Raw genomic sequence first — 18,217 nt, 5'->3', positions numbered from 1 at the left:
CACAGGAGTTTAACCGGCAGGCGGAGCCCAGTGCCTCTTGAGGTAACGCAAACGACACCTCTTTGCTAAACATCTCCGCTGATTTGACTGCCTGTGCATCCTGTCTATGCAGGCGGCCGGGAAGCATGGTAAAAGCAGCCGATGGTCGCGAATGCGTGCTTTCATAGGGATCCGAGTGCAGAAAGGCAGACGACGAACCCGATCTGCCACGGAGGGATTTGCGCAGTCGAGCTTTGAGTTGCATGACTGTTTCCTTCTCTTGGCTGTCAAAAGGTGCGAACAGCCCGAGAATAGCAGTGGAAGTCTTGGATAAGAAGATAAAAAGATAACCAGGAGAGAATCTGTGAGCAAATGCAACCAGTTTATTGGTTTCTTTTGCGGTAACCGAGGTGATATATCGCCATGCGCTCTGCGGCGTGGATCGACGTCGGCCTATCTTGATTCTGTCTCCTACTCGTTTTTGCCTCACATTGCTGCCACTGCGCCAATGTCGAATGGAGATCCCACCTCGCTATGACCTGTCGAGTCCGCCTGCTGTGGAGTTCCCACGAAGGATGTGGCACCAATTTGTGGCCCTGCTCCTTGTTCTAGTCAATGAAGACGCACTGCTGCAGCCAAAAGCAAACTGCACAAGCCTATTGCAAGCAAAGGAGGAAATACTCTGCAGCTAATTGCTCGATAGGTCCAATGTGAGAGTGGCTGGCCGGACTCTGGTGCATTGCTAGTTCGATGGTGGTTCTGATCCACAGTAAATATTCATTTTTGGGTCATCCATCCTCCCTTGATCAGGAGCAAAGTAATTACATGGGTAGCAATGAGTGGCTGTGGGTTGTGACAGATCATCTGCATGCTGCAGAGCTACGCCCGGAGGTCAGCTGCAAGATCCAACAGACCCATTAGGGAATATCGATGTGCATCCCCAGTTGGTCTTTCGGAATGGGCTGATACGCCGAGATATCAAATCCTGAGTCGATAGATCTGCGCCTTGAAGTGCGCCATGGCTAGTGGATCTGCACAGGACCCACAGGTTCACCTATGAAGCGAAACAGTATCTCAGATTGATCCACAGTGGGTTTTGCATATTAATGCTGGAATTCTACTATTCGGTACGCGGATGATGCAGTACTAGCTGTGTGGAGACGAACTGGAGAAGTTAGCAGTCACTTACCATACACAGCACCGCTGGGCTTGGGCAGAATGGCCGAGTACCTGTAGGGTTATAAGCCTTGACTCTGCATCCTGCGATGTTTCTGCGAGAGTCGAATTCACACCGCAAGGTGCCCTCCAAGTACCCTGGTAAGGCGGCCAGAAGATATCAACCGTTTCATTGTGTCGTTTATAGACAGAACGATTGGTGTTCTACTACTCTGTCGTAGCCATCTTCAATACGCCTCCCTCCTCAAGCGAATACTGCACTGTACTGCTACAAATACTCCCCGTCCCAATCCAACCTCCCAATCGCACGCCATCCTCGGTTTCCAGTCATGAGGCCGTTCAAAGTGGTGTATTGAGTGGAAACATCAAGTACATCTGGCTCTCCGCTTCTCAATATAACGCGTGATCGGCTCACAGTCCATGACGCCGGGGCAACCGCATCATGATTCACGCTTTTGAGAGATGTCCGAGTCCTCAGTGATGTTTAGGAACCGGATTTATCGTTCATGAGGTATTTCCATGGATGTGTCCCATGCCAAGGCCGCGTCCTCGGGGCACCGCATACCGGCGATGATGTCAACAGTGGTCAAGGAGCTGAGCTTATAAGTAGTCGTCTGGGGCTGCACTCCCAATCCCCCCCTGGTACGCACACCCCGATTTTCACAATGGTGAAACCAATTGCGATCATTGCCGGGGCAGGCCCTGGAACAGGCAGCGCCGTCGCCCGCCGGTTTGCTCGGGCCTACCCGGTCGTTCTGCTGGCCCGGTCGCAATCCCTGGATGCGTTGGTCCAAGACATCCAGGGACGCGGTGGTTCGGCCATCGGCATTCCCACCGATGTCACCAGCGCCTCGAGTATGACCTCGACCATCGACCAGATCAAGGCGAATTTCGGCGCCGATGTGCGTGTTGCCGCGGCGATCTACAACGTTGCGAGCAAGTTCACTAGGAAACCGTTCCTGGAACAGAGCTCGGAAGACTTTGTAGGTAGCCTTGCGCCGTCGATCCGGGGGGCATTCCACTTCGCCCAGGCCACGCTACCGTTGATGCTGGGCGCAGATCAGACACCGTACCCCCCTACGCTGATCTTTACTGGTATGCTACAGCAGAGTGACTCATGGATTGACGCTGAGTGGAATTCATAGGAGCGACGGCCTCGCTCAAGGGCGGCTCTGGGCTGTCTGGGTTCGCTATGAGCAAGTTTGCAATCCGGGCTCTATCCCAGTCACTCGCGCGGGAATTTGGTCCCCAGGGTGTCCATGTTTCTCATGCCATCATTGACGGCATCATTGATACTGAGAAGACCAAGGAATATAGCCGGGAGGTCCCGGATTCCAAAATCGATCCCCAATGGGTGAGTGGTCAGCGGACGAGCCACAAGAGTCCAATATTGATTCCGGATTTCAGATTGCGGAATCATACTGGTTCCTACACACCCAGCCCAGGACATCGTTCACGCATGAACTGGACCTTCGGCCATACTCGGAAACGTGGTAAAGCCATTGCAGCTGTTTTCATGGTAGACGGATTGTGTCCGTGCTCTGGGTACAGGACAGGGCCACAATCGCAAGTCCCGAGTCCATATGAACAATAGCGAGACACTGGATATCCCTAAACTGAAGCTAGATGACTGATATCAATTCATATGGATGCCTGATAGTAGTGGTTGTCGCATGCTGGACAACATGAAAGAAAACATTAAGGTCGATTGAAGGTTGCATGAACAGCAATGAATCACAGATTAATGTGTTTATTTCCAAAGTTTTTCATCCGACTGCTTCAGACAAGTAGACAACCAACTGATTTCCAAGCGGAAGCATTCCTCTGGACAAACTCCTCCCAAGTTGTAGGCTTTGAATCAAGTAGCTGCAGGCTGGGCGCCAGTGGCTCTCCCAGGTAATACCCGGGATCCTCGATGAACAGCTGGCTTTCAGATATTCATCTGCGATGGCAGGGGGAAGGGAAGCCTTGTACTGCTCAGCAGAAACCTGCACGAAGGCGGCCTTCTTGCTGGTAACACCAGAGAATGTCCATAGAGGAGGGAAACCAACGGTTCAATTACAGGGCACGTACGGTATTCGCACATACTGCGAATTGATGTCTCAGGGCTTCCTCCTAAATCTGAAAGTCAACCATATCGTCCATCTTCAGCTCATCTTGATCTTAGGAGCCCGCATGAAGCCAGAAACCCTGCACCAATGCGCTCATCCACACTCATGGATATCCAGGGAAATACCCCGATGGTCTTCATGAACTCCTCTTACAAGAATCGATCAGAGCCGGGGACAACCTGTAGTGCTCTCTGCCAATGTAGAGCCAATCTTGTGGAGTACCTGGGCCGGTCAAAGGTGCCCCTCGGCCCTTACCACCCTTTTTCCCCATTGTCCATTTCTCAATTTAGATAGACTAGATACTAGGCTATCTACGGAGTAGTCATACTAATATTGTTCGAGAAATCCTCGAAATCAGTGGTTATAAGCAGAACGGTTGCTAATCGAACAGCTGCGAATTCGGCGAGGGTTGGATTCAAGCTTAGCAGCTCAGTTATGCCTCTGATAATAAGGAATAAGGACACTTATACCATGATCTATCTAAACTGACCATCCCATCATCACCCGAACATCAGATGAAAGCGTGAGCCCCAGACTGCCTATCTGTAATTTATGCCAACTGACAACTGAAGTCGAATACCCGCCAAGACGCCAAGACCGCCACTTTTGTCTCCAAAATCTCCAAGACCAACACAATTTTATGAATATCATCTCTCCACCTTCAGCTTGACCCCGATGCCCTCTATATCGGATCGGCTGACAGTGATCATCACAACCTCGCCAGCCCCATCAAACCCCGCCACAGACCTCATCGCATCGGTCTTACAGTCCTTCCAGCAGCACTGCGCTGGTCTGACCGACGCGCGCGTGGTCGTCGTCTTCGACACCTTTGCGCGCGTCACCTCCCAGCCACGCCTGAAAAAAGGCCATGCCAGCCCCGAACTCGCCGAGAGCTACGCGCTGTACAAGCGCAACATCAAGGCGCTCATTCTGCAGACCTACCGTCATGAGCAGGACGGCCAAGGCCAAGCCGCGAGCGAAAAGTCCCACGCGGAGGCCGAGTTCGGCTTCGACGGCCGCGTCGAGCTGCTCATTACCCGGACCCGCAGCCGCAAAATCACCTTCATCGAGCCGGTTGCCCGGCTGGGGTTCGGGCTGGCCGTTCGCTCCGCCCTGAGAGTGGTCGAGACCCCGTACGTCTGGGTCCAGCAGCATGACTGGGCGCTGGAGGCGGATATTCCCCTCGAGCCGCTGCTGGAGATCATGCAGGGAAGCGAGGCCGATGACGCGGTGCCGGTCAAATATGTCTCGTTCCCCTCGGTGCGGATGAAGCGGTATGCGGTCTCGCCGCATGTCACGGACCATGCGGCGCTGCGGGAACTCACCACCTCCTTGAAGCGGGATTTTGTGGTTCGGTCTCCGTCTCGGCCGGAGCGGAAGATTGCGCTGACGCCGCTGTTTTTCTGGTTCGATAAACCGCATGTGGCTTCTACCGCGCACTATCTGGCCCGGGTGTTCCCGACGCCGCTGGCGATGCGCCGCGGGGAGTTCATCGAGGATAAAATCGGGCAGCGGGCGAGGGCGCAGATGAAGGAAGGGCAGTGGGCCAAGTGGGCCACTTGGCTGTACTACCCGGATGAGGGAGACTTGCTGTGTCTGCGGCATTTGATGGGGCGGACTTGGAGAGGATTTGGGGGTCCGATCAATGTCAAGGATGGTTTTCATATTGCTACGGATGACGAGTCTTAATTATACCCATTTCTACATTCTATCTAGAAGGGGTCTATGGGAGCAGCCGGGTGTGGTAGACGTATCGGAAGTTGCCGTTGTCCAGATGGGATTGTGCTAGCAAAACTGTCGGTCCAGGATGTTTATAGCAGGCCGCGGATAAAGTCTGCAGCAGCAATTCCTAGCCGATCTTGAATGAGGTTCAGAAGCAGGGCAATTGACCAGTTCAGAGAGCCTACACAGCCGCAGCACCTGACATACTGCGATCACGGAGGACCACTGAACGGTGTCACTGCGGCCATCACTTGTCTCATCCTGGTCAAGTGGCGAAGGGATCGGAAACTGGTCATGCCTGTGCGGAGCAAGTACCGGATATCGCGACCTTGCCTCCAGCCTGCAGCACGCGGCAGTTAGTCGCTCCCTTGGAGGCCTGCACATACCGTGATGATCTGCGTTTCTCGGGACCAGCACCGTTGTTCGTCAATGCGGAGCAATGAAGTCAATACTGGCTACTTCTAACACCAGCTATTACAGAATTAAAAGTGGGATTGGTCACTGCCGCGGGGCATAGCACATACAAGCCCTACCAGCCTCGCCCTTGTAGCGAATACCAGCCGACGGAGGTCCAAAAGGGCTGGTCCAAGTCAAGATCCATGGGAGGATGAGTGTTCGGAGAGCCCGTATCGAAAAAGCCTGGTCCCTCCAACCCATGCGGGGCCCCATAACCACCAATGTCTACAAAGGTGGACATAGAACTGTCGTTCATATTTGCCGTCGATTCACTGGTAGAGTGCTCCGTATTCCCTGCCTGTCTGCTTGGCCCCTGACCCAATTTGGATCTCACGTCCGACACAATGTATGGTGGCTCCAGCGGCTGGTCCTGGTCCTTGAGTGCCGTCTCCCGTGCTTTCCAAGCCTGTAGAAGCATCCGTGCTAGGTGCTCAAAAAAGGGGTTCATTGTCTTCATGGCTCCCAAGCGAGCGGCGTAGTTATCGTTCAAAGCTGCCCAACTTCTTTCCGCGTGTCCTGCCGTAGGTCGCCTTCTCAGGTCATGGGCAAGGTGAATGTACGCAGGGAGCGGGAAGAGCAGAAGAAGGAACCACTGATAGCCTTTTGTGAGAGGCGAGTTCATCAGCTTGGTATCGCACTCGAGCATGCGCAGTGCGTGGGAGACCACCGCGTCGCGCTGCGTCTCTGTCTGCGGCACCGATGAATACTTGGCATAATGATCGAGCAGACGATTCTTCGCCAGTTGACCCCGTGTGGTCCAGATGGTCATAAAATGAAGAGGGTTCTCTGGGTTGCAGGAGGCAAAATATTTCTCTTCAATCATCCTTTCAAAAGCAGGCAGACTCCCGGCCGCAGGAAGAGGATTTTCCTTGGCCACAGTCTTCAATGCCGGGTTGGTAAAGTCCAGATGAAACGAGCTGCGGCGCGTGAAATTGCCCACCTCGCTGCGCACGACGGCGAACAGGGCCTCGGAGGGATTGCCGTGCATGGTCGGCCCGGTCTTCATCTCTGGTTGGAGGTCAAAATCGTTCACGTTGAGAGGAATCTTACAGTCCCAGGTGGGAAGCAGATTTGAGGCCTTGTAGTCAGCCATCTCGCAAATCCGATTATCGAACAGGACGAGCGACCACCACAGTCGGCGGCGCATTTCACCTTCTAGAATAGTACATCTGCTGTAGCTGGACTCGGAATGGATACCCATGCGCAGTGCGATACGGATGGCGACGCTCAGGATTGGCGACAGAGAGCGAGGATCTGTTTGAGGTCTAACAGAGATCTTGGAAGCGTCAGTCGTTTGCCGGGTTCAGCTGCTTCAGTTCTCGATGTACTTACTAGGTAAAGGTACAAGGCCGCCAAGCAGTCACGGTCACTTGTCCGTAGCACCTCGCAGTTCAGGAGGGCTTGTTGACAGGCAAATTGGTAGCCGTTCAGAAGGTCATCTCGCGATGATTGGAACAGGGTCCGGCATTCCTCTTCTGACAGACTGAGAATGGCGAGGCAATAGATGCTAAACATGAGTGCTTCCAGGGTCGGCGGTATGTTACCCACGTCCGCGGCCGCATCAATGATCCGTGCTTGCAATGTAGGAGTATGTGTGACTTTGAGCAGCGGATTGACATTGTCCAGATAGATTTGCCAGAGTCGGAAGATCTCAACTTGACTTGGGTGCAACGTTGACACATTAACATCAAACTTGCGTGCACCAAACAGAAGGGTTTGACTGCCACCATCGTAATGCTCTTCCCAGGTCTTTCTGAAGACGGCCTCACGGGGGCCAAAGCGAGCTTTATCATGCTCGGTACTTTTGTCGCTGTCATTAGTATCGTCCTCTTCGGGATCAATAGACTACCCATCTGCGTCAGTCGACGTTCGAGAACCAGGCCGAGGATTATTCACACCATTTGATTCATAGCGCGCCAGAAGTTTCTATAGAACGTTAGCCCCAGGCTCTGAAGACTATGGATGGGAAGCTGACTTGGCCTCATATTTTGTCTCTGTCCCCGGGGTCTCCTCTTGCTGCGAATCTCGCTCTGATTTCTCATCGTGATCTGTATCGAAACTTCTATTTTCTCTACTGGACGAGGCCTGTTCCGCAACAGAATTGTGCAAGGGCTGAAATTGGATATTATTCTGGCGCAGCAGATCTTCGTATCTCCGAATGCGGTCCAGCAACTCCCTCTCCGGGACCCGGCGACGTCGACGGGCTTGTGTTGCGGGCACACACTGCATTTGAGCTCGCACACATGTAGCACAGGGAAATTGTCGGTCACACTTGACCTTGCGCTGTTGACACAGGACGCAGGCTAGCACACGAGTCGGCCGCTGTGCCGCTCGCAAGGGCGACCTCGGTGAACTTTGCTCCGGAGTGGACATCTCGACTAGAATAATTATAGTTTTTACAGGCCCAGGACCTGCAAATGGAGATAAAGATGCCACTCATCAAGCAGTGCGTTGATGGACAAGTTTGCAAGATTGAAACACGATGCAGGACGTCGGGAGTTAGTAAAACCCGAGGCCCCGAACTGCCCGACGGTATAGCTGTCATGTGATCAGGTGGTGGATGTGAAGTAATTCGCAGATTATGTTTCCGAGAAGAATATCCCTATGATATTCAATACTGCGAGATGATATTTGCCCTTTAGGTTGTGCTGTGCATGGAGTTGTTCCGTAGGCAGGCCTGTTAGAACAAATATTGGGACCGATGAACTATCCTCAAACAACCCTAAGCCTTGGCTGGGTCGAACAGAGGTACCAAGGGGTTTTCTTTTCCACGGAGCAGATGCAGACATCTGATCAGTGGAGGGAGATCGTACTGCAGCACGCGACCCTCGGCAACCGCGCTGATATTGTGCGGGTGTTACTTGACCATGGTGTTGCGTGCTGTCAATGCGTGAGATGACCAGACCACGGGCAAACCGCACTGTTGCTTGCGGCGATTGCCGGGGTAGATGACTGTCTGCGACGGCTCTCGACGGCTGGGGCAGATATTTCAGTGGTGGATAATTATGGACGCAACGCATATAGCAGCTTGGAACGGACGCACGTCCACAGTCCGGCTGCTTCTAAAAAGGGGTTGACCGCAAGGCACTGGACAACCGGGGCTCTTGTGCGCTGTGCTGGGCAGTTGAAAGGGGGCATGACGGAGCGATTCGAATATGAAACATGCGAGAAAGAACCCGGCTTCGAGGTTTGTCTCTACGCTGGCGTCATTCCCCTGGCGAGGCAGGAGGAAGAAATTCTACACACCGATGTCCTGTTGTGCCATTGTCTATCAACATAGAGATTGACTAACGTGTTAGCATACTCTGGGTTATCTAGGGTTGCTCATATCCCTCTGTTCTATTTGGGCTGTGACCCATACAATAACAGTTGATGTTGTAGCACAGTCAACATACGCAAGGACAGAGGAGTGAAGAGAGCTTGTTCACTAGAATATCTACTGTACATACTCGGACTCTATTCAAAGCTGACATTGTAACTAAAACACCAGCGAAAAAAAGAGGGGAGTCTCAGATCATCTCAAAAGGCATTAGACAGTAGTGCTATTGCTCCTCTTCGGGGGCATGACCATTCCCAACACCAGAACTAGCCTCTGACTTCTTCCGGATACTCACCCACTCAAACGAGGCAGTCCCTAGAATGGTCAAACAGGCCACGATCAGCCCAATTTGGAACACCTTCCGCAGCGCCTCGTTATAAGCCGTCAATACCGTCCCCCGAAGATCCGATGGAACCAAGCTCAAGAGCGACGTCGCACCGCCCGACGTAACAATATCGGAGTCAATGCCCGGAATCCCAGACAACCTCATCATAAGCTGGTTGGCCAGGACGTTTTCGCCCACGGGAACAAACGCCGCAGCACCAAGCAGCTGGCTGAAGAACATGACTGCGATTCCGACAGGCACATCTTTCGTTGGCAGGACGGTCTGCGCCGCGAGGTTGGGTTGCTGGAAGCACATGCCCATGCCGAAGCCATACAGGATCTGATAGCCGATCCATTTGCCGTGGCCGGTGTGGATTTGCAGCGTCGTCAGGAGCCCGGCACCGATCGCCATAATGCAGCTTCCGATGATTGCAAGGGGGGTGTAGTATCCGACCTTCTGGGTGGTGACGCCACTGAGAATGGACGCGGCGACCATCGAGAGCATCAGAGGAAGGAGTCTGAGGCCTGAGTCCACGGCCGAGACGCCTTTGATGGATTGGAACCAGATGGGGAGGAAGTAGACTAGTCAATGTTAGTATAGGTAGACCCTGGGGTTCTGTTTATTCGTACTGAATACGTATTGCGATGCACCGATGCAGATGGTCGCCCACACTCCGGCGAAGATGCTGCGCCGGCTGAAGATGCGCAAAGGAATAGTGGCCGTCCTTGTTAGAAGTATCTGAACAGCAACAAAACCGAGTAGCAAGACGCCCATGAGGGTCAGTAGCACGATGATGCGAGAATTATTCCACTGAGGCTGTTAGTACCGGTGTCAAACACCCTCTTCTCTGGGAAAGACTCACATCATATTTTTGCCCACCCCACTGCAGGGCTAGCACCAGACAGACTACGCCGGGGACTAAGCAACACATTCCAGGCACATCAAGCTGCTTCAGCTTCTCCGTCCATGTAACCTTGGTAGTATTCCTGTCAGGCACTTTGAGACAAAAGGGGATAGCAGCCATCGCCAGGCCCCCACACGGGAGATTGATATAGAAGCACCATCTCCATGTTACGTGCGAGGTAAACGCGCCCCCAACCAGCGGGCCTACAATCGAGGCCAGACCGAAGACGGCCCCGAAAAGTCCTTGGATTTTGGGACGCTTCTCGAGCGGAACTGCATAGACGATGCATACCACCTAGACCGTCAGCACTTGCACTTTCAAGGAAACTGGATCACTCACAGATCCAGCAAAGATCCCCGCGGCAGCAATACCAGCGAGAGCTCGGCCAACGATGAAAGCCGTGGAGTTGGGCGCAGCTCCGCAAACGGCAGAGCCAACTTCGAACAGCAGGATGCTACTCAGCATAACTGCTTTCACGGGGTAGAAGGTGTAGATCTTTCCGAATAGCAGTTGGAATGCACAGCAGGTCAGCAGATATGCGCTTCCGTACCAGCCAACATCGGACAGGGAGTCGAATTCATTGGTGATTTGAGGGATTGCCTTCGTCCAGAGTCAGCTTAATATTCATTCCGTTACGTTTGTGGCTCGCTATACCGTTGAGATGATCGTTCGATCTAGAGCAACCAGAAACATGGTCATCATGATCGAGACAAGAAGAAGTACGACCTTGGTGGTCGATTGTTCTTGATATGCGTCGTCCTGGTCGCTCTTGGCACGCTTGATTTCCTCATCATCGCCGGTCTCACTGCGCTGCGTGTTGTTTATATCTGACAGATTCGCAGTAGGATCCCCCTTTTCAGGAGAACCCAGGCTTTCTGATTCCGTCATGACCGTGCAAGGTAAGTTTCTGGTCGCAGCCAGGGAGACTATACGTCGCAGAGAGCCACAGCCAATTGAATGGATGTCGAGTTGACATATCCATGGTCGCAGACCAGACCTTGTATTTATAGTTGAGAAATTTGCCTCGCTCGGAGTTGTTTCAAATGACTGTGTTAGAGAATGGCCTGTCGGGAGATAGAAAAGCCCGAGAGTGCTATACTGGTCGGGTTCAGCAACGCCCGATCAACCACAATACGAGTGAAGCACCAATCCGATGACTCCTATCATGCAGCCAGGGAGATCAATCGTGCGAAATGGTAATATTTGGAAATAGGCTGTCCTCATTCCCGGGCTTGACTTATCCACTATCCATCTCGCCATGGCGAGCCCTAGATCATGAAGGAAGCCTCCAACAATCTACCAAAGCCTTTTGCTACATATCTTCCCGTCGCTCACAAGCCTGCAGGTCGCATTATTGAGTCTGTGAGCACGGTAGTCTTCTTCCAATACCGCATAGGTTGCCTTGCTATCGATGATGGAACGAACCTCTCAGCAACACACGCCGATGACGCATTCAAAAATGATATCGTTCGTGTGATGACTTGTTGAACGAGAAGTGATAGTCGAGAATTGAGTCAGCTGGGATATCGAGCTTTTTAAAGCACAATCTTGAGGACATGTGGATTGGCATCCACCGTCAGTCCATATATCCGTTGCTTATTTGCCCTGCCGGGCTTTCCGGAAGTAGTGCGGAGCTATGGAGGTATATCTACAGTGAGAACTAGGAGGAAAGGGAACATTAACGTAGACATCCGCATGCGTACTGAAGCCAGCTAAATACAGTGGCTTCCAAAATCGTCCTCATCACCGGCGCGAACACCGGAATCGGTTTCCAGGTCGTGTGCGCGCTCTGCAACTCCACGCAAACCTACAGCATCATCGTAGGCGGACGATCTCCAGCCAAAGTCCACAGCGCCATTCGTGCCATTCAGAGTGAATTCACAAACTGCCAAAGCCAGCTCTACCCCCTTCAGATCGACCTCGAATCCGACGACTCGATCAAACACGCCTCCGAAGACATCAGCACCAAGTTCGGAAGACTCGGCGCTCTCGTCAATAACGCCGGTATGTCTTTTGATCTCTTCTGTCCGAGGTATACATCTTAACGTCCCAGGTGCGTGGTTCGATGCCCAAGCCAACGCTACAATGACCGAACGTCAAATGTGGGCGAAGACATGGGACGTCAATGTCACGGGCACACACCTCCTCACCTCCGCCCTCATGCCTCTCCTCCTCAAAAGCCCCGACCCCAGACTCCTCTTCGTGACATCTGGCGCGGCCAGACTCGCCGGCACCGACGACCTCCGTCTTCCAATAAACCGGTCCCCACCGGCTGGCTGGCCCGAGCCCGCTGGGATCACTGCCACAGCGTACCGGAGCTCGAAGACCGGTCTCAGCATGTTTCTGCGCGAGTGGGGGCGGATGCTCAGGAACGACGGCGTGAAAATCTGGGGAATCGCGCCGGGTTACCTGGCGACTGGCTTGGGAGGTGGCACAGCGGAGGAGATGAAGAAGAACGGGGCGGAAGATGCCGACGTGGCCGGACCATTTATTCGGTCAGTACTGGAGGGAGATCGAGATACTGAGGTTGGAAGGGTGATTAGGAGGGAGGGGGTGCAGGAGCGGTAGGTCCTGCTGAATGTCACATCAGGTTGACAGCTGTATTGATTGGATATGGTGCATCCTGCCTCGGGGCAGCCGGCAATAAATCCCATGACAGTAGCATCAGCACAGCTGCAATAGGTTACTTCGAGTACTAGAATGGAGTAATAGAGATTTTTCAAAGGCAAAAGAAAGATTAGATGGGAGCCTCAGTGCGAGGCGTGCTGCTTGAGTACACCATGGGGCTACCGCAAGATGGACGACTTCTCATTATCCAGAGTTTCAGCTTCTCAGCGGGTCCTGAAAAGTCCTATAGGCTTGCTCATTGTTCGTTATCAAAATTGGCGGGAGATATTGTGGACCAAAGGCCTGATATGGTGGACGCTGACGTCTCGCCTCGACTGCCAAGGGATCTGGGGGTTTCGGCTTGGACTGCTTGAGTTTACACCTTTGATTCTCTTTCTGTTTACTCATGTCACTCGAATCTGCTGTGCACTTTCATCAGAGAACCTCGGACTGACAGGGAACTGCGCAAGTCACCAATTGAGAAAGTCCAGCAAACAATCCGATCAGATTCTGCTCAAGACAGTTAGTATCAAGATCTCCAAGGACAATGCCGCGCACAGCTTACATTCGAACCTTGTTGAGGAGGCAAAGAAATTGCGGACTCCATTTGACCGTCAAGCGCTACTAGGTATGAATTGTGGTCAGTCCGAAGAGCGTATAAGTAGCCCACAGCTATTTCGGCATCTCTTCATGGAGATGGATCCTAGTGAACCAGTCGTTCTCATCGAAGTCGCCTTGACGACGACAAAACGACGGACCTCCACCAAGCCTAGGATGGATGGTGTCGAAATATAATATGGCACCGCTAGACTAAAAAGGTGTCCGGAAGTTAGTCCTATCAGTCTAGGGTCCTATATCTTAACAATGTATCATAACTACTAGCAGAGGTGCGACGATACCTTTGTCCTTTGCTGCATGTCAACTCCACCTTCTACAGCACAAAAAGTGCATGGAATAGACAGCTCAACGATCAGTGGCCAATGGGCGCTCAAGCCGGTTCCGGCTGGTGAAGCGGAACCGGCAACTATTTAGGGGTATAAAGATGCGTGATATGTCAAGGTGCTGGATACATCAAACATAACCACAAGACACTTTAGACAACTGCGGGAGACCCCGGAATGAATGAGAAGTGTGGCCTGCCCGGTAACCAAGGCGATTCCGCTGCTGAACATCCAGGTAACTGCACACGCGCTGAACCAGACGAAGGCAGACAAAAGAAACTGGAAGATGAAATCGGTACAACTATCAAAGTTGCTGCTGAACGGCAAGAGAGAACTGCAGAGAATCCACATCTTGTACCAGAGACTGTCAAGGTTACTGGTGAACACGCTTCCGCGGCTGCAGCAACAGGGCCACCATACTGCATCCTGTCCGAACGCAAAAAGATCTTCGTCATACTCTTGGTCTCATTCGCAGCCATCATCTCCCCCATCTCCAGCAGCATCTATTTTCCGGCTCTGAACAGTCTCGCAAAGGACTTGAATGTCTCCGTCTCGCTCATCAACATAACGATCACAACCTATCTGGTACGGCATCCGCGCATTGACGGGAAGCAGTCCACAGAGTCGAGCTGACATTGGTAGATATTCCAAGGAATTGCGCCGTCATTCATAGCGAACTTTGCAGACACCCATGGGCGACGCCCCGCCTACCTGATTTGCTTCACCATCTACCTAGCTGCCAATATCGGTCTCGCGGTCCAGGATAGCTATGCGTCACTCTTGGTCCTGCGCTGCCTGCAAAGCTCAGGCAGCAGTGGGACGATTGCGCTAGGAAGCGCAGTCGTCGCCGATCTATCAACCCGAGCAGAGCGAGGCAAGTATATCGGATACGCCAGTCTAGGCGTGACCCTCGGCCCCGCCTTGGGACCAATCATAGGGGGTTTACTGGACCATTACCTTGGCTGGCGGGCGGTCTTTTGGTTCCTGGTGATCTTAAGCAGTGTCCTCGGGACCGTCATTGCTATCATCTTGCCCGAAACCTGCCGCGCGGTGGTGGGAAACGGCTCTGTCCCTGCTGCCAAGTGGAATCGGCCTGCATGGCAGATACTGCGGCAGAACCGGAGGGCTCAAAGGCAAACGCCAACGCCGGACTATCACACCATCGAGAAAAGGCGTCGACGCGCCAATCCGATCGCATCTGCCCTGATTGCCACCGACAAGGAAGCACTCATCATTCTGATCTACGGCTCGCTCTTGTTCTCCGGCTACATGGCCGTCTTGAGCACCTTGACTTCCCAGCTGCAAAGTAGATTCCACTTCAACTCCATTCAAGTCGGACTCTGCTACCTGCCCATTGGGATCGGCAGTCTGAGTTCCCGATGGACAGTCGGGCGGATTCTAGACTGGAACTTCCGCCGAGAAGCCCGACGGCAGGGCCTCGCCATCGAAAAGAACCGACAGCAAGATATCCGCCATTTCAACATCGAGGCTGCCCGCTTGGCGGTGACGATTCCCCTAGTCTACTGCGCCTGTCTGTGTATCGTAGCCTACGGCTGGGTCATGGAGTTTAAGACTGCGCTTGCCGGCCCGGTGGTGATGCTCTTCTTCATGGGGCATCTGACCTCCGGGGCGTTCAGCTCGCTGAGTACATTGATTGTGGACCTGAACCGACAGAGCCCTGCCACTGCAGTCGCTGCGAACAATCTGTTCCGGTGTCTGTTGGGTGCCGGAGTCGTTGCGGCTGCGGATCCAGTGATCCAGCACATAGGGATCGGCTGGACAGCCACGCTGATTGCGTTTCTGTGGGTGCTTTTGAGCCCGCTTATGTGGGCTGTATCTCGATGGGGGCATGGATGGAGAGAGAAGCGTATTAGCAACGAAAAGGAGGCGAGCCCAGCCGAAGAGCTTTCCCGACCTGTGGGGGAAGTTCCAACGGCCAAGGAGGGTGTTTGAAGGCATCAATTCTCCCGTGGGGTCTCCAGAACTAGGGAAGAAGTGACGGTAGATAACAAGATTATAGAGTGTCAAAGAAACTGTATGCCTGACTTTAGAGCATTGTATTCTCGGAACCTATCAGAATGAGGCTGTTACTACAGCTGCAATAAATTTCTCAATGCATGTCAAGCTCCTCAAAACATCCCTGGTGTGATTGTCATTAGCTTCCGTCCTGTATCTGGCTCTCTTGTTGCGAATCTAGGCCCGAGAAATATGTACTCTGTATAATGTGAATATGCCACAATCAAAGTTTGCACCTCAGATGATGCCATCCTGAGCGACAAAGGGAAATTTAGGCATGTGCGTAATATGCAATTTACCTAGAAGCAATGATCTATTACGGAGTACCTGCCTATTGCCCAGGAAAGTGGGTGGCGTCTCATACAAAGTTTTTACAAACTTATTCTAAAGTAGGCACTTTTCCGTGGCAAATCCGATCTCGGGACAAAGCTTGATAGGCCCAGGGGTCGATTACCTGAGAGGAAGGCGGACTCATGTAGGATGAAGAGTCCCGGGACAGTCCTAGCATAATCGCAGTTGCTGAAGTCCATTTGGACGGAGATATGAGATATGAGATATGAGATATCCGATGCCAGCTGTAGATTGCAAAGGTCACCGAAATAAGGACTCTGTAGTTTGTTTCTCGCGCAGTCGGCTGTCATGGCGTAAAACTCTGGACTAAGCAGCAGCGGAAAGCATCCGAGAACCCACAAAAAGACCGAATCGAGAAAACGATGGCCGATTGTGGAGAAGACAGCCACCAATGGCGCAACGGCAACCCCCGATGTCGTGACTGCTGCAGGCTCTGGGCCAGAATACTAAAAGGATTTATCTTCTCCGCCATCTTTTCCCCATGGCGAACGTTCTTCTTGGACCTTGTCATCTTCTCAATCTCTAACTCGGTTGTGCATGTGGGGAAACACCGCATACCGACGCGAGATGATCTCCCACACCGGCCCCAGCTTGGAGAAATCCGACTCCAAGATCGAGTCGCATCCCTCCCGGCCATACGGGGAAGACGTGGCGCCCTATCCCAAGGAGGATGCGCTGCAGCTCAATGTTGGTGGCCGGGGTGCCACTCAGCGCCGCCTGAAGAACTACCAGGTGACGATGATCGGGTTCTGCGGGGGTATTGGCACCGGTCTGTTCGTGGGAACGGGTGCGGCGTATGCCAAAGCTGGTCCGGCTGGTCTGCTACTGGCCTATGCAGTCGTTGGTCTGGTGCTGTGGTGTGTGATGCAGAGTATCGCCGAGTTGGCGACGCTGCTGCCCACCGCCGGATCATTCCCGCACTGGGCGACACGCTTCATTGATCCCTCTGTTGGTTTCTCGCTGGCCATCTCGTACGGCTACTGCTACACCATTGCCATCGCGTCCGAAGTGTCGGCGGCGGCGGTGATTGTCTCTTACTGGACGGACATCACACCCGCGGTGGTCATCACCGTGGGCCTGGTGCTGATTCTGGCGATCAATCTCATGAATGTGCGATTCTACGGTGAGACAGAAGTCCTCGCCGGTAGCATCAAGATCCTCTGCTTCATCGGCTTGGTGATTGTCTCCATCGTCATCACGTCTGGCGGAGGGCCAAACCACGAGGCCATCGGCTTCCGTTACTGGCACAATCCTGGCGCCTGGACCAACTACAACGGCATCACCGGATCTACTGGCCACTTCCTGGGCTTCCTGTCGGCCTTTGTCAACGCCTCCTTTAGCTTTATCGGCGTCGAGACCGTCGTCATCACCGCGGCCGAGTCGGTTGACCCGCACCGGGCGATTCCCAAGGCCGCCCAGCGCGTCACCTATCGCATTGCCTTCTTCTACATCCTCGGCGCGTTCCTCATCGGTATGATTGTCGATCCCAGAAACGCCGACCTTGTTTCCGGATCGGGGAATGCGAACAGCTCTCCTTGGGTTATTGCCATTCGCCAGGCCGGCATCAACGCTCTGCCTTCCATTGTCAACGCGTGTATCCTGATTTCTGCCTGGTCCGCGGGCAACTCGTACTGCTGGGTTGGCTCGCGCATGATCGTGGCCATGACAACCGATCACCAGTTGCCCCAGGTATTTGGCAAGGTGACCAAGAAGGGTGTTCCTTATGTGGCTGTCATCGCCGCTTGGCTGTTTGGACCGTTGGCCTATCTCAGTAAGTCTCTTCGGCTAGTTATAATTGCACATGACTAACGGGTCAGGTCTGGGATCCGGCGGCGCCGCGCAAGCCTTCAGCTGGCTTCTGAATCTCAGCACCGTGGCTGGTCTGATCGCATGGGCCACGCTCTCCTTCTGCTACATTCGCTTCTATGCCGCGCTCAAAGCGCAGGGCATCCACCGCGACACGTTGCCGTGGAAGGGCCCTCTGCAACCGTATGCGGCGTGGGTGGGATTCATCGGATCCACCATCATCACCCTTGTGGCCGGATTCCCCGTTTTCCTCAAAGGCAACTGGAATACCTCCGACTTCGTCGCTTCGTATATCGGTATTCCCATCTTCATTGTCCCAATCATCGGATGGAAGTTCTGGCACCGCACCAAGGTTCGTCCCAGATCCCTGTATGTCGGCAAGGAAGCTAACGGTTGTAGTTTGCTCGCGCGGCCACTATTGACCTATGGTCTGGCCGTCTCCAGGAGGGAGAGGTTATTGAGAAACACAGGCCGATGACATGGTGGCGTCGCATCCTTGATTGG

General features: G+C 53.3%; 8 protein-coding genes across 8 annotated transcripts; 6 read left to right on the top strand and 2 right to left on the bottom strand.

Moving 5' to 3' along the window:
* Positions 1-39: 39 nt before the first annotated feature.
* AFUA_5G01580 (uncharacterized protein) lies at positions 40-2,990 on the top strand. Its single transcript, XM_077804715.1, has 3 exons — positions 40-2,250; positions 2,301-2,509; positions 2,563-2,990. Exons 1-3 carry the CDS (start codon positions 1,662-1,664, stop codon positions 2,650-2,652), a joined length of 888 nt encoding a protein of 295 aa, XP_077660853.1. The 5' UTR covers positions 40-1,661; the 3' UTR covers positions 2,653-2,990.
* A 951-nt stretch (positions 2,991-3,941) lies between these two features.
* Positions 3,942-4,955, top strand: AFUA_5G01570 (uncharacterized protein; the record flags this gene model as incomplete). Its single annotated transcript, XM_743092.1, has 1 exon — positions 3,942-4,955. One exon carries the CDS (start codon positions 3,942-3,944, stop codon positions 4,953-4,955), a length of 1,014 nt encoding a protein of 337 aa, XP_748185.1.
* Positions 4,956-5,129: 174 nt separating this feature from the next.
* On the top strand, positions 5,130-5,348 carry AFUA_5G01560 (uncharacterized protein; the record flags this gene model as incomplete). The annotated part of the gene is made up of 1 exon (XM_743093.1): positions 5,130-5,348. The coding sequence occupies one exon, from the start codon at positions 5,130-5,132 to the stop codon at positions 5,346-5,348; it is 219 nt and encodes a 72-aa protein (XP_748186.1).
* A 169-nt stretch (positions 5,349-5,517) lies between these two features.
* AFUA_5G01550 (Zn(II)2Cys6 transcription factor) lies at positions 5,518-7,982 on the bottom strand (the record flags this gene model as incomplete). Its single annotated transcript, XM_077804714.1, has 4 exons — positions 7,420-7,982; positions 7,343-7,370; positions 6,777-7,289; positions 5,518-6,720 (listed from the first exon to the last, which is right to left on the bottom strand). Exons 1-4 carry the CDS (start codon positions 7,815-7,817, stop codon positions 5,518-5,520), a joined length of 2,142 nt encoding a protein of 713 aa, XP_077660852.1. The 5' UTR covers positions 7,818-7,982.
* A 715-nt stretch (positions 7,983-8,697) lies between these two features.
* Positions 8,698-10,880, bottom strand: AFUA_5G01540 (putative MFS aflatoxin efflux pump; the record flags this gene model as incomplete). The annotated part of the gene is made up of 5 exons (XM_743095.2): positions 8,698-9,669; positions 9,718-9,898; positions 9,951-10,286; positions 10,332-10,592; positions 10,647-10,880. 5 exons carry the CDS (start codon positions 10,878-10,880, stop codon positions 8,987-8,989), a joined length of 1,695 nt encoding a protein of 564 aa, XP_748188.1. The 3' UTR covers positions 8,698-8,986.
* A 748-nt stretch (positions 10,881-11,628) lies between these two features.
* AFUA_5G01530 (putative short chain dehydrogenase) lies at positions 11,629-12,704 on the top strand (the record flags this gene model as incomplete). Its single annotated transcript, XM_743096.3, has 3 exons — positions 11,629-11,634; positions 11,705-11,996; positions 12,046-12,704. 3 exons carry the CDS (start codon positions 11,629-11,631, stop codon positions 12,558-12,560), a joined length of 813 nt encoding a protein of 270 aa, XP_748189.2. The 3' UTR covers positions 12,561-12,704.
* Positions 12,705-13,589: 885 nt separating this feature from the next.
* AFUA_5G01520 (MFS transporter) lies at positions 13,590-15,493 on the top strand (the record flags this gene model as incomplete). Its single annotated transcript, XM_743097.2, has 2 exons — positions 13,590-14,125; positions 14,183-15,493. The coding sequence occupies exons 1-2, from the start codon at positions 13,718-13,720 to the stop codon at positions 15,491-15,493; spliced, it is 1,719 nt and encodes a 572-aa protein (XP_748190.1). The 5' UTR covers positions 13,590-13,717.
* Positions 15,494-16,444: 951 nt separating this feature from the next.
* AFUA_5G01510 (putative amino acid permease) lies at positions 16,445-18,191 on the top strand (the record flags this gene model as incomplete). Its single annotated transcript, XM_743098.1, has 2 exons — positions 16,445-17,678; positions 17,725-18,191. 2 exons carry the CDS (start codon positions 16,445-16,447, stop codon positions 18,189-18,191), a joined length of 1,701 nt encoding a protein of 566 aa, XP_748191.1.
* Between the last annotated feature and the right edge of the window lie 26 nt (positions 18,192-18,217).

This window comes from Aspergillus fumigatus, chromosome 5 (genome assembly GCF_000002655.1).
Source record: "Aspergillus fumigatus Af293 chromosome 5, whole genome shotgun sequence".
Lineage (NCBI taxonomy): Eukaryota > Fungi > Ascomycota > Eurotiomycetes > Eurotiales > Aspergillaceae > Aspergillus > Aspergillus fumigatus.
The sequence above is the reverse complement of the archived record's forward strand: the minus strand, read 5'-3'. Positions and strand labels throughout refer to the sequence as shown.

Excerpts from the sequence above, each read along its gene's own strand:
- AFUA_5G01580 (XM_077804715.1), top strand. The coding sequence starts at position 1,662 with ATGAGGTATTTCCATGGATGTGTCCCATGCCAAGGCCGCGTCCTCGGG. Across the intron at positions 2,251-2,300 it reads CCCTACGCTGATCTTTACTG|GAGCGACGGCCTCGCTCAAG; the intron begins GTATGCTACAGC and ends TGGAATTCATAG. Across the intron at positions 2,510-2,562 it reads CCAAAATCGATCCCCAATGG|ATTGCGGAATCATACTGGTT; the intron begins GTGAGTGGTCAG and ends TCCGGATTTCAG.